This window comes from Euleptes europaea, chromosome 2 (genome assembly GCF_029931775.1).
Source record: "Euleptes europaea isolate rEulEur1 chromosome 2, rEulEur1.hap1, whole genome shotgun sequence".
In the NCBI taxonomy this organism is placed as follows: Eukaryota; Metazoa; Chordata; class Lepidosauria; order Squamata; family Sphaerodactylidae; genus Euleptes; species Euleptes europaea.
The window spans coordinates 36481589-36497453 of NC_079313.1; the positions used below are offsets into that span (position 1 = coordinate 36481589).

Sequence of the window (15865 nt, forward strand, 5' to 3'; positions counted from 1 at the left end):
TTTGGCAGGCGTTCATGGCTGCTTGGCACAAAGTGAACATACAGAGTGATCAGCTCATTTCTGATTGCCCCCTTTGTACACAGTAAGTTTGACTACTGAACACATTTATGGGGGGATATGTAACAGTCCTAACTTTGGCTGACCTTTCTTAAGAACATTCCTCTTTAGCTGCCATTCTGTGGTTTTTAATTTTACAGATGACTCTGACGCCCTGATTATATTTTTGGCATTCCTTATTATTGTGACAACAGCGGCCTTAATCATTGTTCTGTATAAAATCTACGACCTTAACAAACAGAAATCAAGGTAATGCTCTTCTTTCTTTGCTGTATGTACTAAGATGAGAAGGCCACAACTTTCTCATGGAGATGCAGGCTTAGATTTGATATGGGAGTTTCTCCCCCATTTTCCAGTTCCACACTGCTCTGGAAACTTCTAGATGGAGGATCCACATGGGCAAGAGAAAAGATATGGTTCCTTGCCATGCTAGTGTTAACCTACCAGGTGAGGCTTCCATGGTAATGAGCGATGTCATTCTGCCCTCCACACACTACCATCTTCATTACTGTTACTGCGCTGGCATTGGAGCAAACTACATTTTAAAGTAACCCAGGCATCATTAAGGTCTCAGGGCCAAACTCAACTGCAGTAATCTAAAATTTGATTGCTGAAGGCTTCAGCAACACAGAGCACTGTTCTTAGCATTAATCAATGATCATATTTCTTACAGAGATCCAGATGAATCTGTGATGCTTGTTCTTCCAGGTAGGAATTCCTTTGCTATAATGTTGGAAAGTGCATGCAACAAAAGGATTTTTACCTAGCTCATTGTAAGGCCAATGCAGGATTACTTAACCTTGAAGCAGAGTTCTTGATGGGGCCAGCTATATATAATAACGGCACAGAATTCATAGGACGGTTTTATCTCTGGGCTTTTGAGTAGCCAATAAACACATTTCCTCCCTAGAATCTGTCTGGTTCCTCTTTATCCCTTAGTTGGTATAAGAACTCCATCTGTATTCCTTTCTCTTTCTGACCTCTGACTGTAGGTGTGGGTTCCAGGTGCTTGCCTGGATCCCAGTTTGCCACTCTGGGAGGGGGGAGGAGGGCAGGGGAAGCCAAGGGGAAGCTGCAGAGCCAGCTGGCTCCCATGTGGCAGCAGGGGGAAGAGTGGCAGCTCACTGCTTAGCCACCCTGGCTCTTCAGGCTCAGCTTGGGTTTTCCCTCTGGTCCACCCAGGAAGGTTCATTCAAATCGTCCTTTATTGGCATAAAATCACTGTACACCCAGGAAGGTTATAAGGAGGCACGCTGCTGCCTACTTCTCAGTTTGCCTCTGTTTTTGCCCATCCCTCCCTCCCTATGTTTAATGTTTTAATGGTACTGTTAATTGTCACAACTTGGGTTGTGTTTCGCATGGGGCTGGAATCAGTTTCCGGGGAAAGCAGCCTGCGTGCCCCCTTTCCCCCATTGGGGGATCCCATTAAGGGATTTCGGGGGAGCCTTAGGGTAGGACATGTCCAGCTCAGGGGCTGTTCAAACGACCTCCTCCCAAGTGGCGGGGGAATCACCAAATCCCTCATGTCCAGGTGAAACCCTTGTTCCGCCATCCCTAGGCTACTCCAGTGGGCTTGCTGGTAGTAGGATGACATAAGGAGCATTGGGGTCGAATGATGTCATTGATTCAGCCCACATGCCGCGCCAATGCATTTCAGCCATTAAGTTGTGGCCAATTTTCTCCAAATGAAATTGTTCCAATTAATGTTGTGTTGTTCAGGTTGCTTATTTAACAGTGGTTACACTAATGGGTTGTTGGCCCCCGTTCTCCTCTCCACACTTGGCCCTGGAGCAGCAAGTGCATCCTTGGCTGGACCTGTCTATAAAATTCAAAATGACAGATACTTGCTTCTCTATTTTGGTTCCAGCTACTCTGCTTATCTATTTTTGGCCTTAAATGTACACGGCTGCAGCACAACCCACAAGTAACAGCCCATTCCTGACCCTCAAGGATGAAAGTTCTTAGAAGGCCAGGAAGGGACTGCGCCAGTGTTCGTGTCCCCTGTGTGGGCGCCCATGCCACTTACGCCATCCAGGGTGGCACGGACACTGGTGGGGGGACCTGCAGTAGTGCCACCCAGGGATGGCAGATGGGCCTTCTGCCGGTGTCTCACCGGCATAAAGGCCCATGCCAGCATCCCGGGGGGGGGGGATTCTGGGGCGTGCTGGGGGGCAGAGCTGCCAGTAGGCAGCTTCCTGTTGCCTTTCGCTGCCGGAGAGAACAGTGTTGCTGCGCCAGCTTTTTGCTGGTGCAGCCTCGCTGTTTTCATTGAGGCAAAATGGCCCATTAAAAAATTTAAAAGCTGACAAAAGGCTTTTTAAAGCCTTTCGGCAGCCGGGGAAAAGTTTTGGAGGCACTTCAGCCGCGCCTCAGCCATGCCATCCCCGGCGGCCAAAGGCTCAGGAATGGGCTGTTAGAATGGTAAATTCACACAAAGCAGAGGGTGGGGCATCTTCAACTGGAAAAGCACAACAGTCAGGCGGGAGAGTGGTACACTTTTTACTGCCTGGTTATTTTAATCTCACGGTCTATCCTCAATTACTTTTTCCCCAAATAGGGCTATTTCTGTGCCTCACAAAAAATAAATGTAGCTCGGTTCTTTTTTTCATGCCAGTTTGCAAAGTCTTTTCTCCTCTGTGGAAAAGAAGTGCACTGTTGCTGTGCACTGTTCTACCTCCTGAACCACCACAAACCCCTTAAGCTTTCTCTGCACAAGATATGAAACTACTTGATTGTCTGTCAGAAATTCAAAGTATGAGGTTTAGGGTACCCACAGAATATTTGATAGCAAATTCTTGAGTTCTGCTTGTCAGGGGCTCAAGCCCTAAACAGTGCCTGGATGGAACCATACCCGAGAGCCCTGCTTTGAGCTTGCTTTATATATCACAGAGGGTTCTAAGTGTCCCATGCATTCCATGGAAGCTCATGAGTGGTCTCTTCATCAAGAATTATTCCTTGTGAGGGACCAGAAACAGTGAATAAACAGTGATTAGGCTCCCCTGGGAAAGAACAATGGCTTATTTTTTTCTGTTCATTTGGTATGTTCTATCAAGCATGCTCAGCTACTTCTGGGCACCGGTGAGGCCTACTAGGCTTTGCCGGAGGTGTGCATGAATTGATTTGCATATTTGAGCATGCCCAAATGGTTCCACATTGGCATGGTTTGTGTTCTTCTGCCGATTGCCAAAGGTTCTTCTGCAGACAAGTGGTCAAGCTCTCCAGATGATAGGAAGTTTGAGGACCACTGCTGGAGAGTATAGTTGCATGGGGCATATTAATTTTAGGAGCTGTGTTATTAATTCACTGCAGCATCAGCATGTAGGGATAAATGCATACTTTGAGAGACTTAATGCAGGCATATGATGACATTTCTGCAAACATGTCTCCATTCAACATGCATTTAAGCATGTTGCATGGGGTATTATTAATATTATGCATATTAAACACAGCCAAGGTAACTATATGTGTTTTTTTGCATTTTTTTAAAGATGATGAAAAGCTACTGATGAATATAGAGCCAATTCCTGCAGAGTTGTTATGGGAAAGCTATAAGAGAAAGATAGCAGATGAAGGAAGGCTTTTCCTGGATGAATTTCAGGTTGGTGCCTTGTTAAATATATAAGCCAACCTTATGTTAGAACTGCGGGTTTTGGTTTCTTTTGGGGTTGGGAAGATATATCTGTAAATCCAAGATGTTCTAGATTCAAGCTTCCTGGAAACAGCAGATGACAAGAGATTCCTGATAAGGAATGAAGGTTCATGGTCCACAAGGATGAAAGTTTAATTAGAAGAGCAACATTCTCCATAAAATGAAAGGCATATTTCCAAACTAATCACATGTACATAATTAAGCTGATGACTTTATTATTTATTTGTTTGTTTATTTATTGTACTTCTAGCCCTCCCCTCCCCTCCCCTGGCCAGGCCGGGCTCAGGGCGGGTTACAACATTAAAATTTTACAATATAACAATCAAACAATAAAATGTATAAAACAACTCCAGTTAATTTTAACAGATGGTTGACATATATAAGTGCTCACTGCAGCAGATGATGCTAACCATAAACAATAGTGCATGACTGGTTCGGCTATCCACCCTCAAAATAGATCGTAAACTGAAAAGAGGGGGTGGGGAGTAGGGAGGCCAGCACTGATCTCACTTAATCTCACCTGCGGCCGTCCTCAACCATAGGCCTGGCAGAATAGCTCTGTCTTACAGGCCCTGCCGAACTCCTTCAGGTCCCACAGGGCCCTAATGTTACCAGGCAGAGCATTCCCCCGGGTCGAGGACAGCCGCACACTCCTTGGGCCGGGGACCACTAACAGATTATTGTCAGCAGAGCGTAATGCTCTTTGGGGGGGTATACCAGGAGAGGTGGTCCCGAAGATACGAGGGTCCCAGAGAAAAGAAAGAAATATGGTCTTGTTGCTATTTCTTTCTTTGTCCAAATGGCCACGTTGTATGTGCACTATCACTCAGTGCTAACAAAAGAAGTGTTCCTTTTTGAAGAACTATTTTTCTTTATTGGCTAGCTTTGCTGAATCACTGAGGCCCATTTGTGTTACTTGAAGTCTTTTCAGCTATGCCATCCTTGGAATTTAATTCCACAATGTCATATTTCTTTGGCATACTCCACAATTTAAATTACATATCTGGTGCATAATTATTGCAAAAGTAAAGTAGGCAACCTGGTCAGCCCTGGTTAGTATTTGGATGGGAGACCTCCAAGGAATACCAGGGTTGCTGTGCAGAGGAAGGCACTGGCAAACCACCTCTGTTAGTCTCTTGCCATGAAAACCCCAAAAGGGGTTGCCATAAGTTGGCTGCAACTTGAAGGCACTTTACACACACACACAAAGTAGGCAACCTACATAATAGTTCCTTAATTGTGATTTCTACTGTATATCTGAAATGAGGGGATGCATCCATTAACCTAATTTGTCAGCATCCCACCATTTCTAGCATACCATTCATTCTACTGGTTGCATCCAACCAGCTTTTATCACCTGATTCCAGTCCTCATTGCAGCCCATGTCATGCACATGGGCCCCATCATCTCCAGAATAGCATTTTCAGTAGTCAAAAGGTCCCCCTCCTCCCTTTTTTGTCAATGGAAAACCTGATTGGATCCAACCCTATGAACTGCAACAAACAAAATAGTCCTAGAAACCAAGATTTATGGGACAATATGTGTTTGTTTTAGGGGTGTATGCACACACAGTACAGGAGTGGTGTTTTCCAGTTTTCCTCTTCTGCTGCAGACCACTGAGCCCCCTCCCCCCAAATCTTGCTGCCCGGAGTCAGTGGATCTTCAGGAACAGTATAGTAGGCAAAGTCAGGGTGTGCAGCAGGAAAAGGGAACCAGTAGAAGCTGTTGCCACCTCTTCTACAAATGGAAATGCTGTTCTATTAGAGAAACTGCAGGGTTGGATACAGGCCACAATTTTTAGGATTTTTAAAAAATATTATGTGCATATTCGTTTTGAGCATTTTTTTATCTTTTCCCACATTGTTTGTTCAGTTTACAGTTTATCATTTATTATCATAGACAAATATGTACTTGGGGAGGAATACCTCAAATACCAAAAACAAATACCAAAAATAATGCCATATGTTTGAAACAGTTTCTGCATATTGTGCAACATGTTGACTTCTTCCACCACAAATGGATTTTTTTTGGGAGGGTGATCCCTGGATATGCTGAAAGTTAGTTTTGGTTAGTTTGTAGTGAATACAATTTGTGTAACTTTTTCACATGTCTCCAAGGGATTTATAGTCTCATAACAGTGTGCAGGATATGAACAGAAATAATTTAAATAATTAAAATAATGATTATCTAAATGATCATAAACTGCATACTATCCATTTTTCTGCATTTATCATTATAATGATTGGACACACCATTTCTTTGTATGTGGGCCAAGGACCCACATTTATGCAAGACTACCTCTCCTGATATGCCCCACTGTGACACCTCTGGGGGCAAGAAGTCTCCCGTGTTTCTATTATTCTTCAGAATGTGCATAATAGAATTGTTCGGGAGGGCATTTTTATAATGGGAATAGGGCTGTAGTAAAATGGAATTGTTCAGAAGAGTGTTTTCACAAAGGGACAAGGCTGTTTCATGGCACTGTTTTTACGGCATTATTTTCCAATATCTGTCATCCAGTTTTTGCATTTCTCATGTCATATTTGACGCTGTTTTTTATTGCATTGGCTTCTTACTTTGCTTTTTAAAAATATATATATATATATTTATTGCATTGGAGGTCATTTTACATCTCCATACCTTTATATTGGCTTCTTACTTTGTAATCCAGTCTTATTAGACTGTTTATTAGCCCTCATACTGTTGCTGTTGCATTGTTTTTAATTTCGTAATCCTACTTGAATCTCAGCAAGAAAGGCAAACTATAAAGTAAATAAATGAATTCAAGTGGAATGTTGTTGTTGTTGCTTTGCAGAGCATCCCCAGAGTTTTCAATAAATTCCCTATAAGAGATGCACGCAAACCTTACAATCAGAACAAAAACCGTTATGTTGATATCCTCCCTTGTAAGTAGACATTGCCAATTAAGTTTTTCATGCCAGTTGTTTAAGCCCCGTATTCTTCCTGGTACAATGCCAAATTGAAAGTTCTGAGACAATCTTCTTCTTTTTCTTTGCTTCTAATTATCTGCTTGAAAAGATGACCATAACCGTGTGGAACTCTCTTCGATCATCGGTGATCCAGGTTCCGACTACATAAATGCCAGCCATATTGATGTGAGTGGTTTTTGTTAACTATATTATTTATGTCCAAAATGAGATTGTTGTTGATTTATCTTGGTGAGTATATACTCGTGTTAATATCTCTTGGTAGTTAAATACAGAGTGACAATATATTACTTTCTATCATAGGGTTTCAAAGAACCGAGAAAATACATTGCTGCCCAAGGTAATGTACCCTTTTCTTTTCTTTCTCTGCCTACCTGAAATCTTGCAGGAATGTAAAACTCACATACTTACCTTTTAAACATCATATGGGAACAATGATTATAATGATATCATCAAACAGATATCATAAGCTGTACTGTGGGGGAATGTACAATTATATCTCCCCCCCCCCTGTTTGCACAGCTTGTCTACACCAAATTGTTACTGTGTGAAACAATAAAGGCACGGTCCAGCCAGAGTTCTGCAATTTTAGGTACCAAATTCAATTTTTTTTCAAATTTCAAATACCTTTATTGGCATAGTACAATCTGCAGTATATAAAAGGATAAAAGTTAGAGTAAAATAACATTAAAATAAATCATTCCTTAATGTTGTGATTTTACTTCCGACTAAATTCCCATCGGTTGACTACTATTGTCAAATTTTGCCATGTTTTTGGTTATCTCAGGATCCTTATCAGCTAATCATTTGTAAAGTATTTTCATATTATTTGGTGAGAAGTTCAAAACTATGGGTTTTATTAGGGTTCCTCTTGGGGAATCATAAAGATGGCAGTCCAAAAGTATATGAGCAGGGAGTCAGGACATCCTGCACCACATCCGCAGACCCTTTCAGTGTAAGGTGTTTACAGGAATCTGCCACGAAGGATCGCTGAAGGCAATGAATTAGTCCTAGCCTGCATAAAGACTTTCCTGAGCTTAGGATTGTTAAGACGGTCCAGGTAGTTTAAATGGAAATTAGGTGGAAGTCCAAAGTATTGAGGTGAGCAAATTGGCGATGTTGAAGGAAATTTGAGCTGGGACTCGTGATCAACTAGTCTTTGTTTTATTAGACTTAGGATATAACTCTCGCTGTACAGAAGCAGGGAGTCCAGGTCGATGCCTCCAATTTCAGTAGGAGGGAGTAACTCTTCATTATTGAAATCAATGACTTACAGCACAATCCGTGGGGGGTGGGAACTGTGTCCTGGCAGGGGATGGCCCAGCCGAGCCGCCTGCTAAGTGGCTTGCTGTGTTGTAGCCAGCAACCCAACAGGGATGTTCCCCCAACCCCTATGGAACCGCTGTATGCAGCTCAATGGGCTGTGGCTACGTTTTTGCCAGCGTACATTCACGCCACCAAATGTGGCCATTCCTGTGCTGAAAGGGCTCAGGGAGCTGACTAACACCCCCCCCCCCGGCAATTCCCCCTTTGGCACCAGTGCATCCCCTGCACCAGAGGTGTGCTGGTGTGCGTTGTTGTGCTGGCGCCCATGCGTGGCACTACCGTGCCTCTCCCGGATCCCAGCGTAAGTGCCGCGGAGCCAGTGTAAATACCCCTTATGCTGGCCAAGGGGCATTTATGCTGGTGCTGGGGTCACATCACCTCCTCAGCGCTTCCCCCCCTTTGAGGATTTCACTGTTAGTTTACTATCTTTTGCAAAGTTACCAATTGAAATAATGGGTTTAGACTGGAGCAATTCATACAAAATTTCTTACCTTGGAGTATATGATAATCCAGACTTAAAAACACCGAATTATTTAAGAAATTTCATACCCTGCACACTTCTTTCCCCCTATACTTCCCCCCCCCCCGTTCTTTTATTTTTATAATTGAGGTTTTGGGGACCACTCACAGCCCAATCCTGAGCTTGGGGCTGAAAGTGGTGTGGAGGCGGCGTGACCCCTTTGCCAGCATAAGTGCTTTTTTATCACAGAATAAGGGGCACTTACGCTGAGCATGGGGGCATTTCTGTTGGCACCAGGGCACCGCGGAGCTGCATGGTGCTCCACTGCTACCGCAGCCTTTCCAGGACCTCAATCTCAGAAGAGAACTGTGGTGCTGGTGTGGGGGGCGTTCCCATGGGTGGAGCTGGCTTTAGTCAGCTCCCTCACCCCTTCCAGGCTGGGCATGCCCTCCTGCAGAAACAGTGGTGCTGCGCCATCCTTTTTGTTTGCGCAGCATCACTATTTTCAATTGAGATAATTCCCCCATTTTCTATTTTTTTTCTTTTTTAAAGGCTTTTTTTTTTTTTTACCTTGCAGCAGCTGGGGAAAATCTTTGGAGGTGCCGTGGCGCCGCCTCGGCCACGCCGTATCCCTGTTAGTCTTTTAGTCCTCAGCGAGGGCAATGCTTGGACTCAAGATGCCGCTCTGCATTCACTTGGCCTATTGTGAGGGAATTATAGGCTTGAACGAACCACACGGTAGCCTTGATGGAAATAGCTAGGAAACAGGTTTATATCTATGATATGATATAGGTGGCAGGCGTGGTTTGGCTGTTTCTTTGTTTTCCTTTTATCCAGTCTTCTTAATATTACAGTAACAAAGGTACTGGAGAACTGGGACCTAAGAAAGTGGAAGTACAAAGCAGATTTCTTGTTTGACTGATACAGGCTTATAACATGGAACGGAAAGGCTTTTAACTGTTATGCACCCAAACCTTTATACCAGAGAGCAGATGGTTTCCCCCCCTTTCAACTGTTTTTGACAATAACAGTACCCCGACCTCACCTAGCTTTAAAATACCTGAAGTCCCTAATGGACTCCTTGCCTAACCAGCAGACTTCCTAACACCTTTTCTCACCAAAATTCAACAAGCCCAAACTCTGTCAGTTGGCCATCAGTTAAACTGCCAAATGCCTCCTTTTTTAAACATTCCAGTCCACTATTTGAAAATGGTTGACTGCAACTCCTGGAGGGCAAGGCTTGAAACCATCCATTGCAAAGGGTCATTGGTCTGAGCCAGCTCTTCTTTTGTTCCTTCCACCAGGTCCCAAAGATGAGACAATGGATGATTTCTGGAGAATGATCTGGGAGCAAAAGGCAACAATTGTTGTCATGGTGACTCGCTGTGAAGAAGGAAACAGGGTGAGACAAATAAGCACACTATATTGGTGTGGCCACTGTAAAGTAATTTCCTTAGGCCTTATGATTTTACAGTATATCTTTTCAACTAGTTCTTCTGTGCAGTTACCCAGAATTCTTCTGGAGATGCATCAAGGGAGAGGAAAAGCTTGCTGTCTTGGTCAAATCAAATTTATTAATACGGTCAACTGACCAAACACCTGCCAACACATCAAAATGTCCAGACTCAATAGTTTTGCCTCGCAGAATCACAGACGGCCCGTACAAGTAAAGGTGTAAGATCAAGAAAAACTGCCCCTGATTTAAATTATCACCTTAAAATTTAAAAAATGTAAAATATTTTAACGATCATTCTCTAATAAAGTTCTGCGTATTTTAATAGCAACAGCGCAGAACTTGGCAGTTTGGAGCGTAAACTGAGGATCTTATCCTAATAGGAGCTTCTTTGCCAAAAGCTCAACTGACTCTTCAGGGAATTTACCAGGGAAGGGGGGAATAAGCTTTGATCTAACTTCGTGGTAGAATGGGCAACATATCAGTGCCTGTTCGATGGTTTCAATGTCCCCTGTCCCACATGGACGAAACCTCTCTGATCTAGGGATCTTCTTATATTTCCCTTCTAAAACAGCCAATGGTATTGCTGTCTTGCTCAGAAATATGCCTTGAACTGTTTCACTTGTATTTTCTGGTCCTCCAGTTGATCTGAACAAGGCTTTGAGAGGAAGCATGCAGGTTAAAACCCTCTTTGCTTCATCAAGGAATGATATGGGTGATCTATCAGATGAAATGCTTTAGGGACCCAGTAGATAGGTGCAATAGCACACCAACAGGTTAAACTGAAGGAAAGATATTTTTGCTTACATTTTAATGAATTTATTTATTTATAAACTATCAATTACATGGTACACTGAAGAATAGCATTAGCAATCTCTCCCCTTATGGTTTGTGGTTATGGTTTTTAATGTTAATACTTTTGTGTGCTGTTGTTTTATGCATGGAGGTCCCCCCCACCATAAGAAATAATGGAGGACGGCTGGGGCACCCTGTTCAGGGGACTATAGTATTAGACCCCTTGGTCCAAACTACTTGAAATGTGGGGGTTATTTAAAGGACAGGCACCAGCAGCCCCCTGCAATGTTGGTGCCTGTGCCTTTAAAAACAACACACGCCCCCAGCCACCCAGAAAGTTTCCCCAAAGGGAATAATAGACCCAAAATTTTGGAAACCCAAAAATTTGAATCTGAATACCATATTGGTATTGTAATTTGGGAATATCAGAAATAGTGATATTTTTGGGTCCACTATATGAATTAAAGAAAATTAAAGAAAAATTGGTACACCCCTACTTATAACAGTATTGCCTGAGTGTTTATGGGACAATGTTGTCATCTTCTCTGTTGGGTGGTCTATGGTGGTGGTTGGTGAGAAGCTGTTAGAAGTTAGAAAAAGAAGATGCACCCATGGTTGCTTTCTGTCTTGATGCTTTCCCACAACATCTGCTGTGCGAGCAAAGCAGAATTTATGTATTTCCTCACAAGCAGGCAGGAAAGATGGGTGGGCAAAAGGACCGTGGGGAGGAATGAGAAAGGAAGTATGGCTGCATCTGCTTTCACAGCTGCCAATCTCTGGGTTGAAACCTAGGCCAACTCCAACCTGGGAAACTCCTGAAGAGATGGGGTAATGGAGGTTGTTTCTATTCCTGGTGTGATTGGTGACCTTTGTATTTCCGTAGAACAAATGTGCCAAATACTGGCCTTCCATGGATGAGGAGACTGCCTCTTATGGGGACATCATTGTGAAGATAAGTGATTGCAAAGTGTGTCCTGACTACATTATTCAGAAGCTGCATATCACAAATGTAAGTAAAAATAATACTTGTAGAGCTTTCCCATGCATTAACTTAGTAACCCTTATGACAATTTTGAAAAGTTATATAACTAGTTTTAACTATTCTAATATTGCAGATAGGGAGGGAGGATGGATCAGAGGAAGAGAGTGCTTTGCCTAAGGCCATCTAGTAAGTTCATGGAATACGTGAGATTTGAACCAAAGATTTGTTAGGTCACAGCTGACCATTTTAGCTTCCTCTTCTGCTAAGTAGGGAATACAGTGAGTGACAGAGATTAAAGATAATATTGAGAGAAGGTGGTATCAACCTTCCTCCAGCTGAGTGAGCTGTTCTCCAGCCTAAGGAGACTTTCACCAACTTAAGTGGCTTTTCTATTGGTGGAATGGTAGGACACAGGCTGGCTACCAGCTAATGAGGGGTCCTCATAACCACAGCAGTTAAGAGGGGTAAGTGTGGAAGGCATCCTCCATTCTTTCTGCTCTGCTTGTTAGCTCTGTGAATTCAATCATGATTGATCATCTTTGGATAGGTAGCCTGTTCTGATTGTTTCTTTACCCCAGGGGTCCCCAACCTTTTTGAGCCTGTGGGCACATTTGGAATTGTGACATGGCACAGTGAGCGCAGCAACAAAATGGCTGCCACAGGAGACAGTGCCAACGACAAAAGGATTGTCATAGCTTAACTTCAGTAACACAGTGTGGATCCTTGTGCTTTCTTGTTGGGCAGCAGCTGCCAAAGCAACATATTTAAAAACTCTGTATAGCCAATCAGAACCCTTGCTGGGCAAAAGCTCTACCTGAACCCACCCTAAAACGCTTGGCAGGCACCAGAAAAGGCTTTGGCAGGTGCCTAGGTGCCAACAGGCACCACACTAGGGACCCTTGCTTTACCCTTTCATTTTGAAACGACCGTATGTATTTTCACTGTGGAAGAGCACTGTAAATCCAAGGCCTGGTTGCCTTGTGGGCCATTCTTGAATATTCTTCACAGGTTGATGTTTTTCTTTCGTAATACTTACGTTATTATTATGACCTTGTCATTGCACTTGGGAGTGGGCTGTTTATATGTTAGACTTATGCACCTGGTATGGGAGGAAAGAGAGGTTAGCATCACTATCCACATTGGACACTCACCACATACCACTGCTTATCAGTTGGCCTTGGGATATATTACTCCCCTCCAAGGCCAGTTATGGCTAAACATATACTCAGGTGAAATAATTCATCCCAAAATGCATATATGCCCCTGGTAACCACCACAGTCGTGAACCTCACCAAGTCTGAACCACAGAGCAGCACTGTGCAATAAGCCAGTTACAGGGGTCTTCCCACTGTCATTTCCAGAGTTCTTGACAAGCTGAAGGGGTGTAAGCATGTATCTTCTATTAACCATCTCTTTATTTTCCTTTCTGTATATTGCTGGAGAGATTTCAATAAAAGCTATCTCTATTCCTTCTCTATTTGTGTGGTATTTGCCTTACAATCCCTTAGTGGAAAAGAACCATTGCCCCTTGGCAATACACAATAATAAACAGTGGCACACCTACTTGTATGTCTTCTTTGTCTAGAGAAGAGAAAAAACAGCTGCAAGAGATGTGACCCACATTCAATTTACAAGCTGGCCTGACCATGGAGTGCCTGATGATCCACATCTCCTTCTCAAGCTACGGCGCCGAGTTAATGCTTTAAGCAATTTTTTCAGTGGCCCAATAGTGGTTCATTGCAGGTAAGATTATAATGGAAGCCAACTCAGCTCCTAATCTTTGCTAACTGAAAGCTACTAACAACCCAAAAGCAGAGACTGTTGATTTTTATGACAAGATTATAATTGAAGCCAACTCCGCTCCTAATCTTTGCTAACTGAAAGCTACTAACAACCCAAAAGCAGAGACTGTTGATTTTTGACAATTTTTCTCTTGCTACTTAAATAAATATAAATGAAAAGAAACTATTTTCAAATGTTAGGTTGCAGTTCTTACCTGTAGGGACATGCTGCTGAAAGACTGAGGTAAAATGTTCCTTTGATTTCCTTGAACAGGTTGAAAATTGTGCAGTTAATTGAACATATCAGTTAATTTAACTTGCTCTATATCTTGATCACATGTGATTTGACTGGCAGTTGTCTGTCTTTACCATCTTGTTAGTGCTGGTGTTGGGCGCACGGGAACCTACATTGGAATTGATGCCATGCTGGAGGGACTGGACACTGAAGGAAGAGTGGACATTTATGGCTATGTTGTAAAGTTACGACGGCAGAGATGCCTCATGGTTCAAGTGGAGGTATGTTTCCAGAGCTTTATTTATTTACCAGTGTTAATTACTGAATATGGTAGTTCTGGAATAAACTTATGAAAGATATCGAGATATTATTCACCTTCATGATACATGACTGCAAAAGCTTTGCCAGTGCTTCATCTGGTAAGGGTATTACATGGCCAGGAAATTTATTCCAGAAATAGGGGGAGGCACTAGTGCTTCCTGCCTCCCTTCTATCCTATTGCATCATGTTTGGGCCAGGTGGTTCAAATGCTGCCCCACCCTTCTTCATCAATTGCATCATGAGTGTCTGCCTGCCTTAAGGCAGGTAAGCAGCAGCCTAGCTTTTGTTGGTCTGAGGTCAACTGATACATTTGTCAACTGATACATTTGTTTGTTTGTTTATAAAAACATGTATCCCACCTTTCCTTGTGGTTCTAGGCAGCTTATAATAATAGTTAAAAACTTTTTTATTATAATCCTGCTATGTGATTTTAAGAGCTCGTGCAAATGGTCTGTTTATGTGTGTGGTGTAAACCAAGAGAAGGGTGTTCTCATCTTCAGTGAGAAGTCTTTGACGAATGTCTTGTTTATGGAAGTTAATCTGAATTCACCCTCAAATGTATGCCCCTTATCTGAACTGTTTAGGCATTTCAGCAGCTAAATACACTATATTAATTAGCTCTTTCTCTCCTTGAAGGCTCTCACATTGAGAAATGTAAACACATCATATTCCCCGGTTCTCCACATTCTTCCTTGATTCCCAAGCTATTCAAATGTGAAATAGTGAAATGTGTATAGTGCATATTGTACAGTGAGAAACAGCCATCATGTTTCATAAACTTAGAGAACTGAAAATAGCTTGAGATGCAGTGTGATCCTATGGACATTTACTCAGACGTAAGTCCCACTGAGTTCAGTAGGATCTACTCCCAAGTAACTGAAAATAATACGTACTTACTTGAGAATAAGTCACACTGAACTCTGTGGGGCTTTTGTCTGAGTTAACATGTTTGTGACAACAATTTTAGTCTGGATGTAAATGTATTTATGTCAGTTCACATATATTATTTTAACTGAACATTTGGTTTCTATAATCCATATAATCTGGAATGTTGGGGAACATTAGACACAGTACATCTTGATCCATCAAGCTTTGGTTGAGTACGTCCAATATGGTGAGACAGAAGTCAGCATCCAAGAACTGCACAACTACCTTAATAACTTGAAGAAAAGTTATCCTGTCAATGACCCTTCCCTTTTGGAAGCCGAATTCCAGGTAAATTCCATTTCCTCCCTAGTTCTCTAGTGTTACTTTAAAGGCTAGCTCATTATTTAGTTTTGAGCGAACACAGCCCTTGCCTCTTCATCAGGTCCACTTATTTAATTGCTTTGCTCCAATGCTTAGATTTGCCAAAGAAAAATAGGCGAACTCTAATGTGGAGAACCAGATTCGATTCCCTTCTCCTCCACATGAAGCCTGCTGGGTGACCTTGGGCTAGTCACAGTTCTTTCAGAACTCTCTCAGCCCATACTACCCCACAAGGTGTCTGTTGTGGGGAGGGGAAAGGAAGTCGCTTTGAGACTCCTTAAAGGGTAGAGAAAAGCAAGGTATAAAAACTAACTCTTCTTCAACATTCAGCATTAAAAAAAACTATGTAAAATGAGGGATGATTTAGTACACCCTCTTAATTATTGCTTTTTTTCTCCTTGTCAAGTCACAGCCAATGTATGGCAACCCCAAAGGGATTTCAAGGCCAGGGATATTCAGGGTTGGTTTGCCATTGCCTACCTCTGTGTAGCAACCATGTACTTCCTTGGTGGCTTCCCATTCATATACTAACCAGGGGCGACCCTGCTTAGCTTCCCAGATCTAACAAGATCAGGCTAGCCTGGGCTGTCCAGGTCAGGGCTTTGCTTAA

The 15865-nt window shown here is 42.7% G+C and overlaps 1 protein-coding gene across 1 annotated transcript in view; it reads left to right on the forward strand.

Annotated features, from left to right (window-relative positions):
- PTPRC (protein tyrosine phosphatase receptor type C) overlaps positions 1 to 15865 on the forward strand; it is a 44010-nt gene that overhangs the window by 17632 nt on the left and 10513 nt on the right. The window contains exons 8-18 of the mRNA XM_056844725.1: positions 198 to 306; positions 731 to 765; positions 3546 to 3655; positions 6522 to 6612; positions 6746 to 6822; positions 6958 to 6994; positions 9745 to 9842; positions 11572 to 11697; positions 13256 to 13413; positions 13832 to 13967; positions 15073 to 15222. Coding sequence (XP_056700703.1) covers positions 198 to 306; positions 731 to 765; positions 3546 to 3655; positions 6522 to 6612; positions 6746 to 6822; positions 6958 to 6994; positions 9745 to 9842; positions 11572 to 11697; positions 13256 to 13413; positions 13832 to 13967; positions 15073 to 15222 — 1127 coding nt within the window. The remainder of the gene's footprint in view (positions 1 to 197; positions 307 to 730; positions 766 to 3545; positions 3656 to 6521; positions 6613 to 6745; positions 6823 to 6957; positions 6995 to 9744; positions 9843 to 11571; positions 11698 to 13255; positions 13414 to 13831; positions 13968 to 15072; positions 15223 to 15865) is intronic.